At 38.8% G+C, this 22,949-nt stretch overlaps 1 protein-coding gene across 20 annotated transcripts in view; it reads right to left on the bottom strand.

Annotated features, from left to right (window-relative positions):
• Positions 1–22,949, bottom strand: part of Dtnb (dystrobrevin beta) — a 203,403-nt gene that overhangs the window by 64,098 nt on the left and 116,356 nt on the right. For all 20 annotated transcript variants that reach the window (XM_048804701.1, XM_048804709.1, XM_048804704.1 and 17 more), the window contains one exon: positions 8,241–8,318. In XM_048804701.1, coding sequence (XP_048660658.1) covers positions 8,241–8,318 — 78 coding nt within the window. The remainder of the gene's footprint in view (positions 1–8,240; positions 8,319–22,949) is intronic.

The raw sequence follows: 22,949 nt of genomic DNA, 5'->3' as shown, positions 1-22,949 counted from the left end.
GATGGGCATATTGCAACTTTTCTTGAAATCTAAAACTATTTAAAAATAAGGTTTATTAAAAATATTTTTAAAAAATCAGATCACGTCTCCTTCATGGTCGGGCCCCTAGCCACCTCAGGGAACTGGCTTCCGACTGTTGATCCCTCTTGGTCACAGAGCCCTTCTGCTACCCCAGGAAAAGGCCAGGCTTGCTCTCCATGGGCCTTCACTCCTCCTGCTCCCTCAGTCTGAGCGTGCCTTCTGGGGTCCTTCATGGCTCTCCTTTTCCTCACAACATTCAGTTTCCTGGTCAAATGCCACCTCTTCAGACTCCTTTCCTGGACATCAAACTTGAAATCTAAAACTCTCCAACCCATTTATGCCCCATTTTTCTGCAAAGTATTTATCACGACCCTTTATTATATCATGAATTTACTATTTTTGTCTTCTACTCTAGGATGGAAGATACATGAAAGCAGGGACGGATCATCACCTCCTACAATAGTGCCTGGCCCATACGAAGTGCTCATCATAAATCTGCTGAATTAATAAATTGCTACTTTGTCATTACTACTTTGCCATTACTACTAATGGCAAAGTAGTGATTTATTAATTAACTACTACCCTGAAGGAGGCGATTACATATATGAAGCTCACATAACAGGTGACAAAGTTCGACCCTGAAACCTAGGCCTACTTGACCTTTGAACCCATGATCATTCATGCTGCACCAGGTTTTCTTTATCAAAGGTGAAAATGGAGTGGACAATGAATCAAGAGATGCAGGGGGGGCACAGAGAGCAGGAGATCTCCTAAACCTGTCATGCGGCAGCTAAGTTGCTGGCTGGGCAGCTGTGAGCACGGAGTGCAGAGAGTGCTTCCTGGCTGTGCCTGGTAATAAGCTATTTGAGGCAGAAGTCTGAATTAAATTGACAGGTAAAGGTGAGTGAGATTTTTCTCATGGTACCTCAATTTTTTCATTTGTTACATATTGAAAGTACAGAATCAGGATTATTACAAAGTATTGTTATAAAAGAATTTAAGAAAATAATGTTTTCCAACTCTTTAATTTCTATTCAGTGAGAGTAATTTTAGCAACTACTGCTTCAAAGCGTCAGACATTTAGGGATCTGACCTCCAAAGAAGGCTAAACAGCATCATCTGAAGGCTCTGGATGCAGAGGCAGGGCCTTGCTTGGACAGTCATTCACTAATGCCATCTTCCTCAGTGGAAGCGGTTCTTCCCCCAATTACTAGTTACCAACTGCTCTCTGTTCTCCTCTTAAGTTTCTCAGGAACTCTCTCGGCCACACTCATACTCCCCATTACCAGGCCCCTGGGCACGCTGAAGTGAAGTGATGGGGACTCATCTCCATATCTGATATTACAGATTTTAAAGGGGCAAGAATTTGTTCCTTTGATTTTTGCTACCTCAAAACTCAGAAAGAGATGCTACTACTAATGAAACAGATGCAAAGTCTTACTAAACCTGCTATAATAGATCTCATTGTTTTCTATGTTGAGGCCAATAATGAACTACAACATTCTGATTTCTAAAATATCATTTATGGGCTGTGAAAATCTATGAGTCTATTGAGAACAATTGAGAGCTACATCTCATCTTTCTAATATCCTATTCTAACTCCAAGAAGAGGCAAAATGCTTGTTTTTCTAAAAGAGCCAGGGAGCAAATATTTAAGGCTTTGTAGGTCATAGGATTTCTGTTGCAAATATTCAACTGCCATTGTAGGGAAAACAGCTATAAACTGTATGTAAACAAGTGAACATAGTTTTATTCCAATAAAGCTTTATTTACAAAAATAGGCTGCCACCTGTAGGCTGCAGTTTGCCAACTACTTCTGTAGTGCAGACCACAGGGTAGCTGGAAAGTATTCTGAGGCCAGGCAATCACCTCTGTATCACACCAATATCTGGGTAGAATTCAGGAATCTTTGTCATATAATCCTGAATTTGGGACAAGGCCCCAAGCCACATCAGTGCTGACTTTGATTCCCAATTGGTTCTAGAGTCCTTCAATGTCTTGGATGAGTTTTAGTTGGTACCAGGGACTCATCGTAATGTTGGTGAGGAAATGATGACAGCTATACTCTTCCAAGGTGATGTAATCCAGAAGAGAAGCTCTAGAATTGGCACACCCTTCTCCCTAGTGAACCCAGCCCAGGACCGACTCTGCGGTACTCCTAACCTAATAAGACTGCTCTAGGCTACAACACCAGAGGCCCCTGAGTGTAAGCAGGTGACACGCTGGGACACTGCTGTTGAAGAATGACTCTCTGAGTGTAAAATGCGGACTGGAGCAAGGTGAAAGAAAAGACAGGAAGTTCTGTGAGTAGACGCTGCAGTGTCTAGGTGTGAGGTGGCTCTTGGTGGCTTATACCACGGCAGAGAGAGAAATGGTTGAATTAAAGAGATTCAGGAAGGAAAGGCCATAGTGACTGAATGAATTATAGGCCTTGGTCAAAACTCATCAAGTTGTATTCTTAATTGGTGAATTTTATTGCATACAAATTATAACTCAAAACAGATGAAAAAAAAAAAGTCTGTAGTAGTGTCTGGCTGGTTGTGGTGGAAGCAGAGGTGAGGTGAGGAGACAGAAGATTCCCAAATTTCTCGCTTCAGTGTGAAGGGGATGGTGCTGCCACTTCCTGAGTTGGAAGAGTGGAGGAGGACTAGGTACTGTAGGCCCAGGTTTACACGTGTTAAGTTGTTGGTGTCTGTGAAACATCTACCTGGAAATGTCAGGCAGCAATTTGATAAATAGTTCTCCAACCAGAATTTGAGATTGAACTGAACTGAGAATGAATTGATTTGGGTTGGAGATAAAATGCAAGACCACTAAAATGGGAGTCCAAGATGGCCCAAGACAGAGTCCTGAGAACATCAGCATTCCATAGATGGTACAGCTACAGGAATTAATGATGGAGCCTGAGGTCCTAAACCAAGGAAGAAGGGGACCAAAAATTCACAACACACTGGAATTTAGGGTATAACAAAAAAGTTTAGGTTCTTCCAATCTAGAATTCAATTGGAGTGTCATTGTTTTCCTTTTCTGCTAAAATGTAAGCTAGGAGGACAAACGACCATTTGGTTAAACACCTTCAAGAAGAGACCTCCTAGAAGTCTATCAGAAATGGTATATGATGAACGCAGAGTCCTCCATGATCAAAGTGGAAAGCCCACTGAATCCAACAGTAAATCACAAGATAATTCTCTGGCTCTGGAAAAGCCCTGGTATTTTGAGAAATGTCAGTACTGTTGTTACACTGGGAGAAACTTGTGGTGGGGTTCACCAAAGGAATGGAAAGACATCCAGAAAAATTCTAGTTAAAATCTCAATATCCATGACTCACTGACGTCAACAAAAGAGCCCTTTTAGAAGTGAGTATAGGGTAGGGATGCACAGGGTAGGAGTTCTTGTAGAAGATGACAGCTTTGGATCATTGTGCCAAGCTACGTCCTGTTAAATCAATACAGTAATATGCATAAGCACAATTATTAATGTGCAGTAAGCATAGTAACTGGCTTCCAAAGTCTGAGACTCTCAGATCTATAAGGCAAAAATGTCATTCTTCTCTACATGTCATCATGCAGCACACCATAAATAATTCTGGGAGCAAATCAGTTACTTTCCTTCTCTGTCACTAAAATGAACACAATATCAAGGCATTAGTGTGGAGAGATGGATTTACAAGATGCAAGGTTGTTCCTTTTCTAGATTATCTGTCCTCAAAGGACCGCAACCTAGAGAGAGGACAAAGGAGTGGGGGAAAGACATCCTACTAACAGCTCACTCACTGCCTCTGGGCCCTTGCTGTATTACAAGCTCAAGAGAAAAAAATGCCGTGTCCAGTGAGAACCGTAAAAGAAATAAGCTCAACTATGCGCACAATTCTCTGGCTCCACCAGATTACAGAGAGGAGGGAGTGGTTGTTGGAGCTGAGACTTGTTCAACACTGTTCACTTTTACCCATGGAATGCTGAAGTGATGATGTTAGCTGAATTTGTCAGATTACCTCTTTTCCAATACTAAATGCATCAAAAACCTTTATTAAATAAAAATCATAATAAAAGAAAAAATATCTGATTCTTTCTCCCTCCACATTCCGTTTTTCTGCATTGCCACCAGCCACATGCAGCTGCTTAAATTCCACTTAATTCCAATTAAACAAAATTAAGGGGCTGGAGTTATGGCTCAGTGGCAGAGCACTTGCCTAGCATGTGTGAGACACAGGGTTCGATTCTCAGCACTGCATACAAATAAATAAAAAATAAAGGTCCATCAACAACTAAAAAATTATAAATAAATAAATAAATAAATAAAATTAAATACATTTCCTCCATCACACTGGTCACATTTCAAGTGCTCAACAGCCACACATGGCTAGTGTCTGCTGTACTAGTAATGCATAAAATATGGAGAAACATGGGTAGCATGGAGATGCCATGACAAAGTGCTACAGAAAAGAAGAGCCTCCAAGAAGATTCAATTAAGGATATCACCAAACTTGCATTTCAGAAAAGTCCCTCGGGTTGCAAAGAAATGTGGGGACAGAGAACATGGGATCCATGAGAAAGAAGGAACTGCACCACTGGACTGATTTGCATTGCGTGTTTGCTTCACTAGCTAGAGCAAGCTGCAATATTTTAATGGTTTGATACTAAAAGAAGTGAAAAATGTCTCTGGTTAAACATAGTAAGTTTAACTAAGTGGGATCACCACAGGGATTTCAGCTCTGTGACAGAGATGTTCTTCATATGCATCAGGCCATGGCACACCACTACCACCTGGAAGTGGCACTGAGCCAGCTCCTTAAGAGGAAATTAATTAAAAGCCTCTGTAGCATATGAGAAACTGCAAAAAGCAAATGTGTGTTCAGGGATGTATTAGAGAAACAGAGATAGGGAATGTGGATATGAGAGGAAGACAGTGTGCTGGAGGGGGCAGGAGAAAATCTGTGAGTGTTTGTGTAGGGAGGGACGTTCTATCGGTCATTTGTCAGATCTAAGTCTGGATGCTCCCATGTCACCACCAATTCACTCAATTCTTTGCAACCAGAGGGACTTTTCTGAAATGCCATCTGGTGATGTTATTATTCTTATTAAAACTTTCCAGTGGCTCTTCTTTTCTGTAGAACTTTGAAACAGCATCTCCATGCTACCCATGTTTCCATGTCTTGTGCTAAAACCAGTACAGTTGCCACTGGCCCCATGTGGCTACTGAACACTTAAAATATGACTAATGTGACAGAGGAAATGAGTTTTTAATTCTATTTAACTGGAATTCAGTGGTTCTGCCAGATTAGGAGAGGTGAGACTGTGAGGAAGCTGGAAGAATCTGAATGATAAGAACTTGTGCTCTGGTCTTCCACAGCATCTCTAGCTCCACATAACCTGGTTGTCTTCCTGCCCAAATCTTCCTCCTGTGCATGACCAAAGGTACCTCAACCCAAGCCAGGAAGGAACCCAGAACATTATCTCTCCCTCTTCCTCAGCCCCCTGGGCCAGAATCTCCACAGCCTGCCTTCACTCCCACCACCCCACAGCCTCTGCAGTGAACATGGCAACACCATGGAGTGATTTCTCCCAGATCTGTTTCTTCCACCCTGCTCTACTGGAGTCCCTATGGATGGGACCTGCTCTCGCTCAGGACCCCAAACTCTACTCAGTGCAATGAGGAAGAAACTCTCTGTTTCTATACTTCTATCAACTTTAGTTTTTCAAACTTGGATTTTTAAGTATGGGCTTGGAAATATTCAAGTGTTCTGTTTGTACTAATTGGAGTTTGAATTGGTGGAAAGTTTACCTTAAATGCTTGAGTGGAGGTGAAATCTAATCCAAACCCCCAAACAGCTGAAAACTGGCAGTCTGCCCAAGCCCAGACGGGCCTTGGGAATCTGCCAACACTGAGGACCCTGCCATTCCATAGATGATGTGTTAATTTTCAACTACGCCACTTTTCTGTCTTAAAAAACAAAACCAAACAACAACAAAAAAGAGAAACAACAATTCCTATATTGACTTGGAGAGATTCTCAAAAATTCAAACAAGCCATTTTTTCCTGAAACCCTCATTAATTCCTGCTTTTCAACCAAATTCTATTTCCCCCACTTCACAGGTAAGAAGATCAGTGGCTGAGTTCACGGATGGTTAGTTTTTGACTAAAACAGTCTCATTTGCCTCATTTCTCAGTTTCTCTAATATCTCTGCTCCTCTCTATCTAAAAAGCTAGCAGACTGCAGTTTTTATCATTCTACTTATTTTTTAGATAAACTGATAACCCTACCACAACTCCCAGTCAGAAGGCCATTAATACCATCACAGTATAATCGTCTCTTTGCTCAGTCACGTACACAGTTCAGGAACTGCATTCACACTATGGCATCTTCTTGCCTTTAAAAATGGCTTTTTCATGTGAAGTACACATTGAAGAAAAAAAGTTCAAATGATAACATCTGCCCTAACCTAAAATTTCTAGCAACTGGTGACTACCCGGAATTGATGTTCTGATATTTACCTGTTACCCTTCTAGGATAATATATGTCAAAACAAAACATCTCCACACGCTGAACAAACAGAACGGAAAGCATTTTTTAACCCTTGACAGAAATAAAAATGAGGTGGTAGGCAGGTAGTGGGGGCAGTCTGACTGCTCTGTATTCTTCCACACGTTTCCTGTTCCTCCTTGAGGGGGCATCATCCATATGTCATTCTCATCTTCTACTTGCTGGTTCTTTCCTTTCAGTTTATTTCCAATAAAGACAATATATTAAATCTTTACAAGAATCCATAAGTAGAAATAAATATTTCAGGGAGAGCCAAGGAATACAGAGGATAAACTCTTATAGATAAAGAGTACCCCCATGTCACAGATTTAGAAAAATTGAAGCTAAAAAACATGTTCACATCAGGAGAGAGCTAGGATCCAAACTCAAGGCAGTCTGGCTCCAAAGTCTGGGACCCAGTGTACAGCACCACGTGGCTCTGCGGAGGGGGAGACTGGTTGCTGCCCTGCTAGGAATGTCCCAGTGGGGCTGTACGCAGGGACTCTTACCTGGTCAGGGTCCTGAGTCTCTACAAAGATATAGCTATATCAAAGTTCCTCTGATTTATTCAGTCCCTAAATCCTCTCTTCCAGGGTAGTCTACACATTGGTCTCTTGCTGCCTTCTAAGGTCATTTCCCTAACCTGCTTGAAGGAGAGAAACACCTGGAATGTTTGTTAAAAATGAAACTGCTCAGGATGCTGTCCTTTGAGGTTCTGATCTATGGGGTCTGATGTAGTCCCAAAAATGCATATTTTAAACAAGTGCCCTGGGGAAAGTCTTCTCATCAGGTGGGTTTGAGAAATGTTGCTCTAGAAGTTTTAGCCAATAGGAACAAACGCCATTGGCTTTAAGTATTATAAATTAAGTCAAAATATTATTAATTAGTGACATTTCTGCAGCTGAATTAATCCAAAGCAAATAGCGCATATGGTACAAATTGTTTTCTTCCAGTAAAGACATGCTAGGTGGGCTGGGATGTCTTTGTGGCTTTTTCTTATTGAGTGATAACTATTAGAGAGAATTCTTTAATGGTGTGCCCTTGAGGGAGTTTCTGCATTGCTCTGGTCATGGAAAAGCTTAAATTAAGTAGAAAGCATGCTGTTTTATACAGTTCTTCTAGGTTCTAAGAGAATTTCAGAGAAGAGGAAATTTTAAAAGGGAGAAAAGAGTACAGAGTACTTGTTCCTTGAAGGACTCTAAAGTGAATTCTTTAGAGAATTGTGTAACTGAGAGAGAAGGATTTAGGCTTTTCAACTTAAATGTTTATGAATCATATACAGAATGACTTATGAAAACATTTTATAAGGTTGTAGTTCAATTTACATAGTCTATCAGAAGCAGGGATGATCTTTGACACTTATATCAAATGCAAAATTTTGACACTTGTGATTATTAAAATACTGTTTAGTGTTAATAAAAGATCTCAAATGTGCCTAATTTGCTCTGACACAGTGTTTGCTGCTTGTCACAATGAAGTTTCCACCTGAGGCACTACTCAGAGCGAACTTCAATTGCTGTATGTGTGAGTCATTAGGGGAAAAAGAGGAAGATGAAAGCAGAAATAATACTAAAAGACACTCAAAGGGGGAGATAGAAAGCTGTCCTCTCTGCCCTGTGGAATGCCTTGTTTCCAAGGGGGCCGTTGCAAATCAGTGGCAGGGGACTGTTCCCAACTCTTAGGCACAAGACACACATACCTCTTGGTAGGGGTGGGCACTCCAGAGGACATGTGGCTAACCATGGTGTCATTCATATTGGTCAGAGGGCGAGGAGGGCTGAAAGAAAACACATTTAGGTTTATGTTAATAGTTACCAACACAACTAGAGAAACAAGAATGACAAGGGCAAAGGAACCAATTATCCCTGCTGACAGGCACAGTGGCACCATGGAAAGAGAGACCTCCAGCCTACATAAATCCATCAAGAAGGGGTTCTCTCTTGCAAGGCCATAGGGCTGTAGGGCTACAAAGTACCAGGGGAACAACAAATTATACCACCACCACAACCAGTGGAACCTCAGTGGGTTTTGCTTGTGGTTTTAGTGCACAAGGATGTGAAGTCTGCTACTTAATTTTGATTAATTTCTCTACATGTTATGTAGAGGACTGCCAAGTGTTTGGCAAGTGTATCACAAAGTTCTCGACATCGAGGCATGGACTTTTCTTGAGATTTGTTTACAGCTCACTGTTCTCCCTCACACTTAGTTTGCAAACTCTATTACGTAAACAATTAAGTGGTTAAACACAAAATTTAAAAATAAGACTCTGAAGCAAAGTTTTATTAATCCTGTACTAGAATCTTAATAATCCAAATTTTATACCTATCCTTCAATTAGAATGCTGTCTTTTGTAACCTACTCAAATTTAAAGGTAAAAGCAAGCATTTTTATAATTTGTCTTCCGGGGTTGGATTTCTATACTCAAATCCCATTCCTTCCTCTTGTGAAAGTGCAGAGTGAATGAATCCAGACTTATCAAAAAGAGTCTGTCATCGTAAACTTCAGGCCACTCCAATGCTTCTCCCTCTCTAGGGGCACAGCTACAAAAGGTTTCTGTCTTGCATCTGGAACATGACAACTACTTTCTTCTTGGGAAATCTGTCAGTTTCACTCCTAAACTGAACGAAGTACTTCACAGAAAGACTAGTCCCTCAAAACAGGAAAGTAAAGCCAAAAAGTCCTCTTATGTAGGTGCTGATTTCTCCTTACTTTTGAGAGACGTGCTGATTAGTATACTGCGCTTGGAGGCTATACTTAGCAATGGCTAGTGAGTGTTAAAGGATGTCAGCTGGGGCTGGGGTGGTGGCTCAGTGGTAGTGCGCTCGCCTAGCATGCATGAGGCACTGGGTTCAATCCTCAGCACCACATAAAAGCAAACTGATGTATTCACCTAAAACTAAAGATACATAGTAAATAAATATTTTAAATAAAATAAAATAAAGGATGTCACCTATTGTTTTGCATGTTTTCTACTACATTCAAATAAAGACTCAGGGAAATACTTCAGGGAGAGCCAAGGAACTCAAGGTATAAAGAGGAGTTTCTCTCTCTCCATCTACCATGCACTCCTATTTTCTAAAAAAAATTACATTTCTGGGTAGGGAGACTTTTAAAAAAATGACATCCCATTTAACAGAGAGGATCCAAAATGGAAAGCAATTTGCAGAGAACAGATTGAGGTCTCTTGATTTTTAAGCCACAGTACCATGCTTATTGTTCTACATTGCTTCCCTTGGGTGACAAGTTCCTAAGTAAGACATTCAGAACAGAAATATGCCTTCCTGGCTAGAGTTCAATTCCCAACTATTTGACTACCCGTCATTCAGACAGATACCCAAACTTTCAAGCCTATTTATGTTGTGAGTTATAATCAACACATCAATTGTTTTAGGTTGACTAATGATGGAAGAGAAAACAGAGATTAGCTTACTTTTAGTTCTAAATTTCTAATTTTGCCTCTGGTTCTTTTAAATCAATTGTCCAGCTGAATCAAGGAGAAAATTCCTATGAAGTAACAAATTCAGCAGAACAGCTTTTCACGCTTAAGGGCACTAGAAATTTTCTGGTCTTGAAATAGAATGGCTTTGCTTCTTTAGTACATTATTATTAGCAATCCATTTCCTAAAAAAGGACCGGACACTCTCATGTTGCTTTCAGAACTAACACAGTTATCCACATCATTTCAATATTATGGACACTACTGTATTCAGTTTCCTTTCTGATATCCTCAGAGAAATATGACAATAGAATTTTTTTAAATTCCTTTAACATGGATCCACATGATAAAATTTTATGATTTGTAGCATTCTGTTTCATCTGATGTTACAAGTCTTTATAATCACCTCCATCTCAGCAAATATAATGTTCAACTATCATTTTAACACACAGAGAAGCCTCTTCTCTAATATTCAATACTAGGCAGTAATGATTACATTGTATTCTGTAAACTCAGCAGAACTTCCTTCACGCGGCATAACCTTTCTTGATTTCTAATATGTTTTGCTAGAGATAAGTTTGTGTTTGCAAACCAAAATGGAAGTGGCCTTTGCAAACATCAAGGTCTTTAGTATAGTATCTTCTCCAGAGCCACAGTTTACAGGAAAAACCAACAGCTCCAATGCATTCTTAGAAGATGCAATACACCGAAAAGGATTTCAGGCTTAAAAGAAAAAAAATCTTCATGAAGACATAGTTGAAAACATCTTCATGTCCAATGAGCTGGGCACATGCATGCCTATAATCCCAAGCAGCTCAGGAGGCTGAGGCAGAAGGATTGTGAATTCAAAGCCAGCCTCAGTAACTTAGCCAGGTAACTCGGAAAGACCCTGTCTCTAAATAAAATGTAAAATAGGGCTGGGGATGTGGCTCGGTGGTAAAGTGCCCTGTGTTCAATCCCTGATACCAAAAAGAAAAAAAAGAATATATAATGAAATAGCCATTAATAATATAAGTTATGGAAACTTATAAGACAGTAGAATTAGCAAAATCAGATGGGTTTTTTGATCTTTAATACTAAAACCCAGCTGAATACTCCGAACACATCACTAGCTGGTCCATGTCCTCCTTTAGTGTTACTTTTCGACAGTAACAAGTTCCATCTATGAATTCCACACTACAAAAAGTCTACCATAGTTTGGGAGGCTCCTTCTTTGTTAAAAAGATATGTTTTGTTTTTAAAAAAATGGGGCATAAAAGCAGATGGGTGAATAGGTAGAAGGTGGTAAGTAACTCACTAGTCACAAGAGGTGGCTTTTAAAAGGCTTGGAGAGGGGCTGGGGATATAGCTCAGTTGGTAAAGTGCTTGCTTCTTAGTCAAAGGATAAGAAACACACCTCCTGAAAGCCTGTGCAAGATAAGAAAGACCTTTATCTCAGTGACCTAACTATACAGATATGGAGACAGATCTGCAAACAAATAATTACAATGCCCAAGAGTGAGTGCAGCGGAGCAAGCACAGGCAGAATCCTGAAGAGCCACAGTTTACAGGGAAAGCCAGTAGCTCCAATGCATTCTTAGAAGACGTAATACACCAAAAACGATTTCAGGCTTAAAAGAAAAGAAATCTTCATGAAGACATAGTTGAAACGTTTTCATGTCCAATGAGCCGGGCACATGCTGCCTGGAGAAATGAGGGGGAGTCAGGGAAGGTCCCCAGAGGTGAAGTAATGGGGAGTTTTCCAGATGCAGAAAAAAGCTAAGTGACCCGAGATGGAAATGGTATGTAAAAAGGCACAGAAATGCAAAAGTGCACGGCACACTGGGTCTAACTCACTCGATAAGACTCAAAGGGCCTGAAGGGGGTAAGTGAAAATGCACCTGGAAAGGTGGTGATAGCCAGGCTTGTTCTCTCATGAGCTAAGACAGCTAGACTTTATATTAGAGGGCGAGGGGGAAGAATTGAATGTTTTTAATCTAAAGAATGATATGATTATAGTTGAGTTTTTAAAAATATAATTATAGGAGTTGTGGGATACTGGTTTTTATTAGGGTTATGCACAAAAATCATCTGGGAAGCGTTTTATAAAGCAAGATGCCCAAACTCTACCCTCAGTTTAGCAGGTCGGAAGCTTTAGAGGCAAGGGCACTCTTTCTAAAGCACTTCCAACTAAAAATCATTAAGTAGGGTGGATTTGGAAGGAGGAGGGAACGGAAGCTATGAGACCAGGTAAGGTCTTATGGCAAATGTCCAGACTAGGGCTTATGAGGGTGGACAGTGGTAGTGAAATGGGGTAGAGACAAAAGGAAAGATATTGCTGGAGTCAGACAGACATAAGACATGGTGACTGCATAAGAATACAGGGTTAGGGAGTGAAGAATAATGGAATTTTTACCTGGCTGCGGGGGAGGTAGAGGTATCAATATCTGAACTAGGTAGTGGACACAGAATAAGCAGGAAGGTAAGGGTGAACAGGATTTTAGCTGTGAAACTGTAGACTCTCTAGTGCCACTGACAAACACAGGTAACTGGATGTCTAGAAAGCAGATGGAAATAGGAGAATGAAAACTAGGTGAAACGTCAATTTGAAAATATTAGAGTATCTTAAATGCTACCAATTCTTTGAGTACTATGAACACTAGAGAGGCACATCTTTATTTATTGTTTCTAGGTGGGACAGGATAGGTTTGGGAAGGTGACTTAGATAACAGATACAAAGCTTCCAGTTATTGGGAAGACCCCTCTCTCCTATAAAGTGAAAATTTAGTTTACTGGCACAAACCATTTTCATGTAGTTCTCTGCTACGTTTATGTCTCCTCTAAAATTCATGTTAAAATTTAACTGCCATCAAGGTGTCTGAAGAGGAGGTCCCCTCAAGCAGTGATTAATGCCATCACGGCAGGAGTGGGTTAGCATGGTGGGAGTGGGTTGACAAGAGGGTGGGCCCCACTCTTGCACTGGTGCTTGCACCTTCCACCGGGGGATGACACTCGAGGGCCTTTGCCAGCGGCTGGCACTGTGCTCTGACTTCCCTGCCTCCAGAACCCTAAAACAAACACACTTTTATTTTTGATGCATTACACAGTCTCAGATATTCTGTTATATAACAACATCAAAGAGACGAAGGCACTCTCTTAGGACTACACTATTGAAATTCATTCTGGTGGATGTTCTGGAATATACAATAATTCTAAATAAAATTTTCCACAAAATCTCTCTTAAGGTTTTAAAATTCGAATCTAAGACTAGATGATAAATAACTTGTGCCTTTAAAGATCTTCCAGAACAAAGGGTTGGTAGACCACTTGCTGAGTACATGTGAGGCCCTGAGTTCAGTCCCCAATACTGGGGTTTAAAAAAAAAAAAGAGGTAGCTAAAAATCTTCCAGGACAGATTATATGCAAGTGTATATTTGATTCATTTTTTAATTGCTGTGTTTCTATGAAGTCGTTAGTACTGTGCTAATTTCTGGGGATCAAAATTTAAAAAATGAAAACTTAGATAAGAAAAATTCAGAAAAGAAATAATCATGATATAGTAAGGAATTCACACAGATTTATAAGAAAACAATTAGTATTTTAATCAAACAACTATATAAAATGGATATATATCTTTAAAAAGAGGTAACACAAATAACTCAAAAGAGATTCATATTAAATATTACCAAACATTCCCTTATAGAAATAATGATTTTTTAAAAAGGAAATCTTTAGCACTGGAGAGGATTTTGACTTACGTCCTTCATTTACTTTACTAGTAGTCAAGAGTGAAAATAAAACGTCGAGCCAATTTGGCAATACATCCATCAAGACCTTAAATAGTGTTCAAACACTTTTGAATCAGGAATTCTTCTAGGAATTTATTCCAAGGAATTAATCAGAAATATAAATAGATTTACTTTAACAAATAATCAGAGAAGTAGTATTTATGATAATTTGGAAGCAGACAAAATATTCACCATGGGGAAAGGAAAAGAAAACAATGGTATGTCCATAATCATAGGGTATTTTGCTGTTATTGAAAAATAATGCTGTGAAGAGTTCTTAATTTCTTGGAAAAGAGCTTAGCCTGAAGGAGGTTAAAAAAAAAAGGAGGCCAAGGGCTGAGGGTGTAGTTCAGCGGTGGATCTTTCCCAGCATGTATGAGAAAAAAGGGCAAGATAATTAGGGAACAGCTAACAATTACTGAATATTGGTATCTACCTTTCAGACACTCTTTAGAGCTGTAAGTACACCATGTGTCTTCACAGCAGCCCTATAACATAAGACACAACTATTCATACATACACACAGCATGGTCTCAGCTGAGTAATATAAGAAGCATAAACCAAGGGAATAGGCCAAAATGTTAAGTGGAACTGTGAGCAATTTCTCCTGTTTGCTTATACTTTTCCTATACTTGCCTGATTTTCCAACTTTTTTTTTCCCCAGAGAGAAAGGTGCTTAATGTAAGAAAAAAAATTTACAAAGTACAGGGGAAAACAGAAAAAAATAAATAAATAACCTATAACGACACTGAGTCAAGTTTTGTAAAGTGAACCTATATTGTTATCAAGAAATTTGTAATGTTTTGAACAACCAACAATAAAAAATTTAAAAAAAAAGCTAAATTAGGAGGGTAATATAAGATTTTGCAATGTGAAGAGAGGATATGTAACATTTGATATGCACTAGAGATGACATAATGCTTACTTCATGGTGTATATTTAATACAATTCAAGAGGTTCATGCAGGGTTCTCCAGGGTACCCTCTGTGGACCTATTCTAAGAATTCATATTTCAGAAGAACTTGTTTTTAACAACTCACCTTTAGTGAGTTTTCCAAAGCCTTCAATTAAAGTTTTCATAGAAAGAGCTTTCTTTTCATACTCATACTTTATTAGTTCACATATTATTTAATTAAATTGCAATAATTATAATACAAGTGTAATTGATACAAATAGAATTAGAATTAAAGAAAACTGATCCTGGTAAGTTATAACTCAAACAGTGAAAACAGAATTACATGAGTATATGAGAGAGTAGCTTACTCCTGGCCATATGCATTCTAAAGCTCATGAGTATCTGTTTATTTTACAGGGTTGACTAATCAACAGAATTGTTTAACAGCTAGTTGATTAAGAGAACTTCCGATAAATATATAAAGACACTGCTTGTTAAGTTTGATATAAATCTCCAAATTTTATCTATACCCCAATTCAAATGGTGGGTTCATCAAAAGCCTCATAATTCCATTGACTGACGTTACAATCTTATAAATATTAACTTAAATAAAATTATACTAAAAGACAAAAAAAAAAAAAAAAAAAAAAAGCAAAGTGAAAGTGTAATACAAAACACAGACGTGCATGCACACTCACACATGTGAGATGGTGCTGTACGAGTTCAATACCTGAAGAAGCCCAGTAAAACAGTCTGAGTAGATCCCAAGGTGTACAACCTCCAAGCATCCTCCCACCACCATCCCTCAGGAAAGGAGGTAAAGAAAACACCTCGGATCATTCTGGATTATCTATTCTCTTAGACTGTAAACATTTATGTGATTTTTTAAAAAAACTGTTATATATTAAGTACACAGCATTCATGGTATGAGTCATGGTGTAGGTACTCAGTAATATTTGTTGATCATGAGTCACACCATGTGTGGAATATACAGTAGTGTAGAGAGTACAGAGTGTCATTTTTCTGTTATATTTCACTTTGGTGAGACTGTTCTCAATGAATGGAACCCTGACATTATTAGCTGTTGTATTTGGTAGATGTGTCCACAGTGTTTCCAGCTAGAGTAGGCCTCCCCCAGCCCTCGAATCGCAGACAGTGTATTCCTCTCTATTTAACTCTATGAGTGTCAACTACTTGATATATGTCATTTTTTTTCTTCTATTCTACCATCTGTGACTTAGTAATAGAATCAGCAGTGGAGTGTGTCTTTAGTAACAACAGCAATATTTACTGAACATTTAATATGTGTCAGACTCAGTGTGACTATTTCTCAGGAATTCACTCATTTAACAACCCCAAAAGGTAGAAACCATTATTCTTATTTTACAGATGGAGAAACTGAGGCATGGAGAGAAGTAATGTTCTTGTGGTCACAAGGCCAAATTATGGAATAACTAGTATCGAACCAAGGCAGTGAGGCTCCAGAGTGTGTTGTCAGTCATGATAATAGAGTCACTTCGGGAAAAACCTTAAGGCTGTTTACTTAAGTTTATAAATTAAAATTGGCAGCACAATAATAATTCTTGTAACCTTTCCATAGAAAGGTAAAACAATAACAGTCATAGAGTATAGTTTTTGGTGATTTATTTTTTCCCCATCACACCATTAAAATACTGTATTATAAATGCCTATTCACATTCAAATAAACTTGTTTGAGCTCTCATTTTTAATTATTGCCAGGCTGCCCCAAGGAAAACTAGATAAGCCAGAATAAATTGTTTCCTTCAAAAACATGTTTCCAGTTTATTAGGATGACTTTAAAATCTAATCATAACTTCAAAGATTTTCTAGGTTCTTAATCTCAGTCTAACAGCATATATTCATTTAATGAACAAGTTAACTATTATATCAGTCAGACTGCTGACTTAAAAAGAAATGCAAGCTTAACACTGGGCACAGGACCAATAGCAAGTGTTGTGACTTGCTTTGGCTTTCTGAGTTGATTTAGATCCAGGGGCAAGCACTGTCTGCATAAGACTCTAACCAAGAATGTGAACGTATGTTATCAATGTTGTTTAAGCAAGACTTCTACATGAAAATGGGCAAAGGAATAAATGCACAAAGCCCACTCTGAAGCCTGGGGTTGGGGCGAGATCTTGGGCACCTGTCAGAGCTAGCCCTTCTCCTGAGGCCCGTGGACAGAACCTCTTCTGTAGGAGGCCAGGGGATTTCAGCTGTTACCCCTGCCCTTCACATTTTAAATGGTTTGCACATTAGCTTGCTCTTTCCACCAGAGCATATTTTTAGTTGTAGAGATGGGTTACTGTCCTGCAATTCACTCTCACCTGGACAGCTGTCTGCCAGCCGTGTACTTGGGCATTCTTGGCAGATTTTTGGTCTGTTTATTACTGTTAGTGTAACATAGAAACAGATTTTATTATGCCCCAATGCTTTCATTTTTGTGATTACTTCTTTTTTGTACTCCCCACAATAATGCTTTTCATAGGGGGTAACCATGTAGTTAATACATTTAATCTCATTACATTATTTTATAGCCAGCTATTTTGACTAGAATCTAGATACCTATGATACTTTTAAAAAATTTTATTTATTTATATATATTTTTAGTTGTTGATGGACCTTTATTTTACTCATTTATATGCAGTGCTAAGAATCGAACCCAGTGCCTCATACATGCTAGGGAAGTGTGCTACCATTAAGCTAAAATCCTAGCCCCCGTTACCTTTTTTTTTTTTTTAATATTTATTTTTTTGGTTGTAGTTGGACACAATACCTTTTATTTTAATTATTTATTTTCATATGGTGCTGAGGATTGAACCCAGGGCTTCACACATGCTAGGCAAGTACTCTACCGCTGGGCCACAACCTCAGCCCCCCCCCCCATGTTACTGGTTTTTTTAAAAATATTTTTTAGTTGTAGATGAACACAATATCTTTATTTATTTATTTTTGTGGTGCTGAGGATCGAACCCAGTGGCTCATGTGTCTTCCTGATTCACTTGGATCACACTTTTAAGTCATGTAGCAGATTTTATCATACTTCAAAATAAAATAAATGCAAAGCCCACAATTATAGACTTCCTCATTCTTTTACCCAGTGAACCACTCCAGCCCATCTCTCCAGCAAACTGTTCTTGCTTCATTTGAGCCCCTGCCTTGAGCTCTTCTCCCAGGTCCCCTTCCTGGAATGTCCTTCTTCACAGACTTGCCAAAATTCTCACATCTCTTATCAGAAAAACAGCTCCTGAAACTTCAGCATCTCCAGGAAACTCCTATGATTATAAGCTCCATTTAAATAAATATGAGCCTCAAAACACAAACAAAAATCTATGCTTATCACACCTAGCACTGCTAGCTTTGGAGAAAACACAAAATAAAACAAGTTGAAGACTGTCATTGCCCTCAAGAAGTTTACAGTCCTGAAGCTGGGGCTGGGGCTCACTGGTAGAGCATTTGCCTAGCATGCATGAGGCACTGGGTTCAATCCTCAATATCACATAAAAATAAACAAATAAAATAAAGGTATTCTGTCCATCTACAACTACAAAAAAATAAAATAAAAAAGAAGTTTTTGTCCAATAATTTTCATAATTGTCACAGCAACAATAGATACTTAAGCTCAGTGTAATATATGATGATTTTCGGATCAAATCATACTTGACAATAATTTACAATCAAAATCATGTAAAACATTTAAAAACATTATGACTTAGTCTAGTTATTTCATTTGATATAATCAAAGATGAATACAATAAAAGAATATGAAGAATCCTATGAAGGTAACAGTGAAGAGAGTTGTGTTATCTGCATATATTTCGTCACTTGGAGAACCCTGGGGAGAGCTGGAAGTAATGTCTGCATCTGTGGAGCATGAGCAGTGCATCTGTGCTCAGTCAGGCCCTTCAGACACACATCTGAATTCCTGCTGCTACTCATGGTGGGATTTCTATTTCACAAATAAGGAAATGAAAATGAAAGAGGATAATCAATGTGTTCAAGATTATATGGTAGGACCAGTACTGGAACCAATTTTTATCTGGTTCTAAAGCCATAGAAGGGATCTAATCCATAGATCCACCCCCCTAATTCAGGCATCTCTGTATTAACCAAATTTTTCAGATCAGAGTTCTCAGGGGAACAATATATTCTCAAGTTGAGAAAAACTGCCCTAATTTAGGATGACTGGCTTGAAATCTAACTTGAAGTCACTAAGGAAAAAAAAAAAAAAAGAGGAAGAATTAAGTATCATAACTGATAACTAAATCCATAACAAATTTCACAAAGGGTAGGGGGGTGGGTGGCTTCCAGGATACTAGAATTTCATTAGGACACTTGCTGTTACCTTTGCCAAGCTCTTGTTTTGGGTCAGTGTCTAATAGGGCTCACAGCTGTTCATGCTTAACAAGAATGTTTCTGCCCAATATCCCACAGCTCCACCATCAACCCAGGCAATTACTCTGAACTACCCTCTGTGGCAGATGCTGAAATGTCAGCATCTACAGGAAACTCCTCTGATTATAAGCTCCCTTTAAATAAATAAGAGCCTCAAAACACAAACAACAATCCATGCTTATCACAACTAGTACTGCTAGCTTTGGGGAAAACACAAAATTAAACAAGTTGAAGACTGTCCTTGCTCTCAAAAAGTTTATAATCCAATCATTTTCATAATTGTCACAGCAACAATAGATATTTAAGCTCAGTATAATATATAACAATTTTGGGCCTTGTTGGGTTAAAGAACAACACATTGAGATTGGAAGAGGATCAGGTCTCCAGAGAGACCTGTGAACCTCTCCAGCAAACTGTTCTTGCTTCATTTGAGCCCCACTTGACCTCTTCTCCCAGAGAAAAGGAAAGCTGCAGACCAAATCAACAAAAAATGTTCACTTAGATTAACTTTTCTCAAAAGTTGGCAGCATTCAGGACACAGATGTTTCTGCTGCATAAGGCTTCAGGATGTGTTTGTTTTTCTTCAAAATTTAATAGACTTATTCATGGACCTCAAATGTAACCAAAATATATTTGAAAACAACACTCTCAAGCAATGAAATAAAAGATTCTACCCAGGAAAAAAAAAAAAAGAAAACAACATATATTTGACTACTCAAGCCAGCTTATTGATTATGATGAAGAGGACACATAGGATTTATAGTGATTTATAATGTTGATTTTATTGGTGAAATATTAAGGAGGGCAGATTCTAAATTCCTTTTATTGCTACGATTCATCCTTCCCTCAAAGAGCACTCTGACTGGAGCTACAGCACCTCTTCTTCCTAGACTAGAGTGAAGTTTTCTTCTGTGCAATGGCAAATTACCTCCTATTGTCAAGGCAGGTTCCACGTTTACCTACTGAAGCAAGAAGTAAAACAAATAAGGCAAACCATCTTTTGGGAAAGTCAAAGGTTAAAAAATAACTATTGCTACTGTGAATGTAGCATAAATATCATGCTACCTATTTACAATGAGGTTTCTCTGACTTTTAGCAAGTACATTTTACTCTACTGGTCTTTCATAATAATTAACAAAGAAAAATGCAAAATTTCCAAAATGAACTACTAGTCTGAACATGTTACAATTAACTTGTTAATAGAAAGAAACAAAAACCAAACAAAAAAAAAAGCCTTTCACCAGACACATTTATAGCAATTTGACATAGCTATTTGTGGTATGGGCCTTATTTAATGAGATTTTTTTTAGGAAGAAAAGGTTTACCACAAATGAATTCTTAAACTTTCACCACTAAACAGGGTCTAAATATTTGCAGAGGAACCCAGGTATCTTTCTCTAGCTCTAGTAAAGGACAGAATTATAAGATGACACAATGATCAGTAAATTAACTATTTAATAGTATTGCTCAGATTAATATGAGTTCAATATGTTGAAAAATCAGACAAGGATCTTACAAAACAGATATCCAAATCAACAGAAATGTACTATTTTATTTTCAAAACCTTTCAACAATGTATCTCCTCTTCCTTATTCTCCTTGTTCATTAAACTTATAGAGAGGCAGTCCATACTACTTTATATAGATGTCTACTTCTGTATTTAAGAAAACTTAAATGCTTCCACAAGTTGCTGCTCCCAGAGAAGTTAGAGACACCTGTCATGCAATGTCATTTCCCGATCTATTTACATAGTCACTACTGAAATCTGTTTTCAAAAATAGAAACAAATACATTGCTACAGAAAACAGGCTGACTCTTAAGTATTTCTACTAGACAGGGAGGATAGAGTGGGCTGTCCCTTATACAGTGACTCCCTGGAAAGTTCCAGGGGCTTTAGCACCTTATCAAAAAATGAACACGAGTATCTTCAACACAGCAGCTAAGGAGCAAAAACATAAAATGGCAAGGAAAAGGAAAAACTGCAACCATTGTGTTCTGTAGCAAACGCTGCTTCCTTCTGCATGCACCTGGCATCTACCTCACTACACTGCTACTGTCCCTGAGGAAACAGCAATCACACGCTGAGGGCTCTTCTCCACAAGGTAGTTTACTTCACAGAGCACCTTGGGAGAACAGGTCTGAAACACAGGTCTGCACTGTGCTAGCAAGCCCATGCAGGAGGCAAATGCAGCCAACAAACAGGAAGGCAGTGCAGCGCACAGGTGCTACTCAATGGAGTTTAAAAAGGAAACACTCACCTGCAACAGAATCCAAGTCTCGCCATTCAGTGACTCAGTGAACTCAGTCAGCGAATGTATCCTGATGGGGACTTAAAGGACCTCCCCAAGGTCCTTTCTTCTTTCCCACCTGGGGGATAAGAAGTCGTGTGCAGGGGCTAGGGTTGTAGCTCAGTGGTAGAACACTTGCCTCACAAGAGTGAGGCACTGGGTTCAATCCTCAGCACCATATTAAAAATAAAAAAATAAAAATAAAGAAAATAAAGGTATTGTGTCCATCTACAACTAAAAAAATAAAATTAAAAAAAAAAGTAGTAGTAGAAGTAGTAGTAGTCACCTGCAGACTGCATCTGCCAATCCACTTAGGGAGGTAGCTACTGGCAGAAGAGCAAGGCTTAATTTTTTATTGTTTGGCTGAAGAGAAGTTAATAGGAACACAAGCAGGACGAAAAAATAGGACAGCAGTGTCTATCTAACCCTTTGAAGCAAAGAGCTCCCTAATTCATAAAGGCAGCTCGTCAAGAGGGCAGCTGAAACACAAGAGCCCAACAGCGTGAGCTGCTGAGCAAGCTTCAGGAGGCACCTCTAGCAGGACGATCTGATGAGACCGTCCCTGCCACTCAGACTTATCCTGTGGTCTCTTGTTCTTTCATCACATCCACAGCTCTTAAAACCCCTGTGCCTAGCTTCTGCCTCCTTCACATTTCAGCCCACACTTGTCTCGAGTCACTCGAGTACTGTCACACCTTTCTATTGGTTTGCTGGTGTCCAGAGAAGAATTCTGTTGTTATTAATGCGCATCTTACTCTTCTGGGCTGGCGTGTCTTTCTGCCCCAAGCTGTCCATCCTCCTCTGTGCTCATCTTGATTTTCACCACATCCTTAGCTTTCTAAGTGTCCCAGGTAAAAACTCTATTCAAACACAGGACTTACATTCTGGACTTTTCCACCACAATAAAACAAAATAATAAAGTATATAAAAGCACTTCCACAGAAAACAGAGCTAATCAAGACAAATCCCACACTAACCATCTAAATACCTGGGAAAGAATTCTATTATTTACTTAGATAAACAAAGAAGTGAGAAAAATCAGAGGACTAACACTGATTTTAATTTAAACACATTGATGTAAAAAAAATGCCTAAAAGATAAAGTGAATACACATACTAGAATGAAAGAGTTGATTTATTATTTCAGAAATATAAAACAAATAGCGAATAATATCTTTCAAGACTTCAAGTTCTAAGAAGGACATAGTTTAGAATATGAAGGGCATTTGAACAATAGGTAAAATTAACTTCATGGGGAAAAAAAGAACTACACTGGGCACAATATCTTTATTTTATTTATTTATTTTTACGTGGTGCTGAGGATCAAACCCAGGGCCTTGCACGTGTTAGGCGAGCGCTCTACCGCTGAGCAATCCCAGCCCCTGAAATACCATAATTCTATAATAAAAGTGCATCAAGAGAAAAAGGAGCAGCAAAGAGATGAAAGAACACAATCTTTGGAGAAACAGGTTCACGTTCCGACTCTGGCACTAAGCGGATGATGAGACCTGTGTGACGTGGGACAATGCATCTTTTGTGCCTCAACTGTTTGTCGGTGAGGTGAGGGGGCTGGTTCTAAAGCAAGGATCTTCACATGTTGCCCTGGGATG

The sequence above is a fragment of the Marmota marmota genome, unplaced genomic scaffold (assembly GCF_001458135.2).
Source record: "Marmota marmota marmota unplaced genomic scaffold, marMar, whole genome shotgun sequence".
NCBI lineage: Eukaryota > Metazoa > Chordata > Mammalia > Rodentia > Sciuridae > Marmota > Marmota marmota.
Note: the sequence above shows the minus strand (reverse complement) of the source record. Positions and strands in the feature narration are given on the sequence as shown.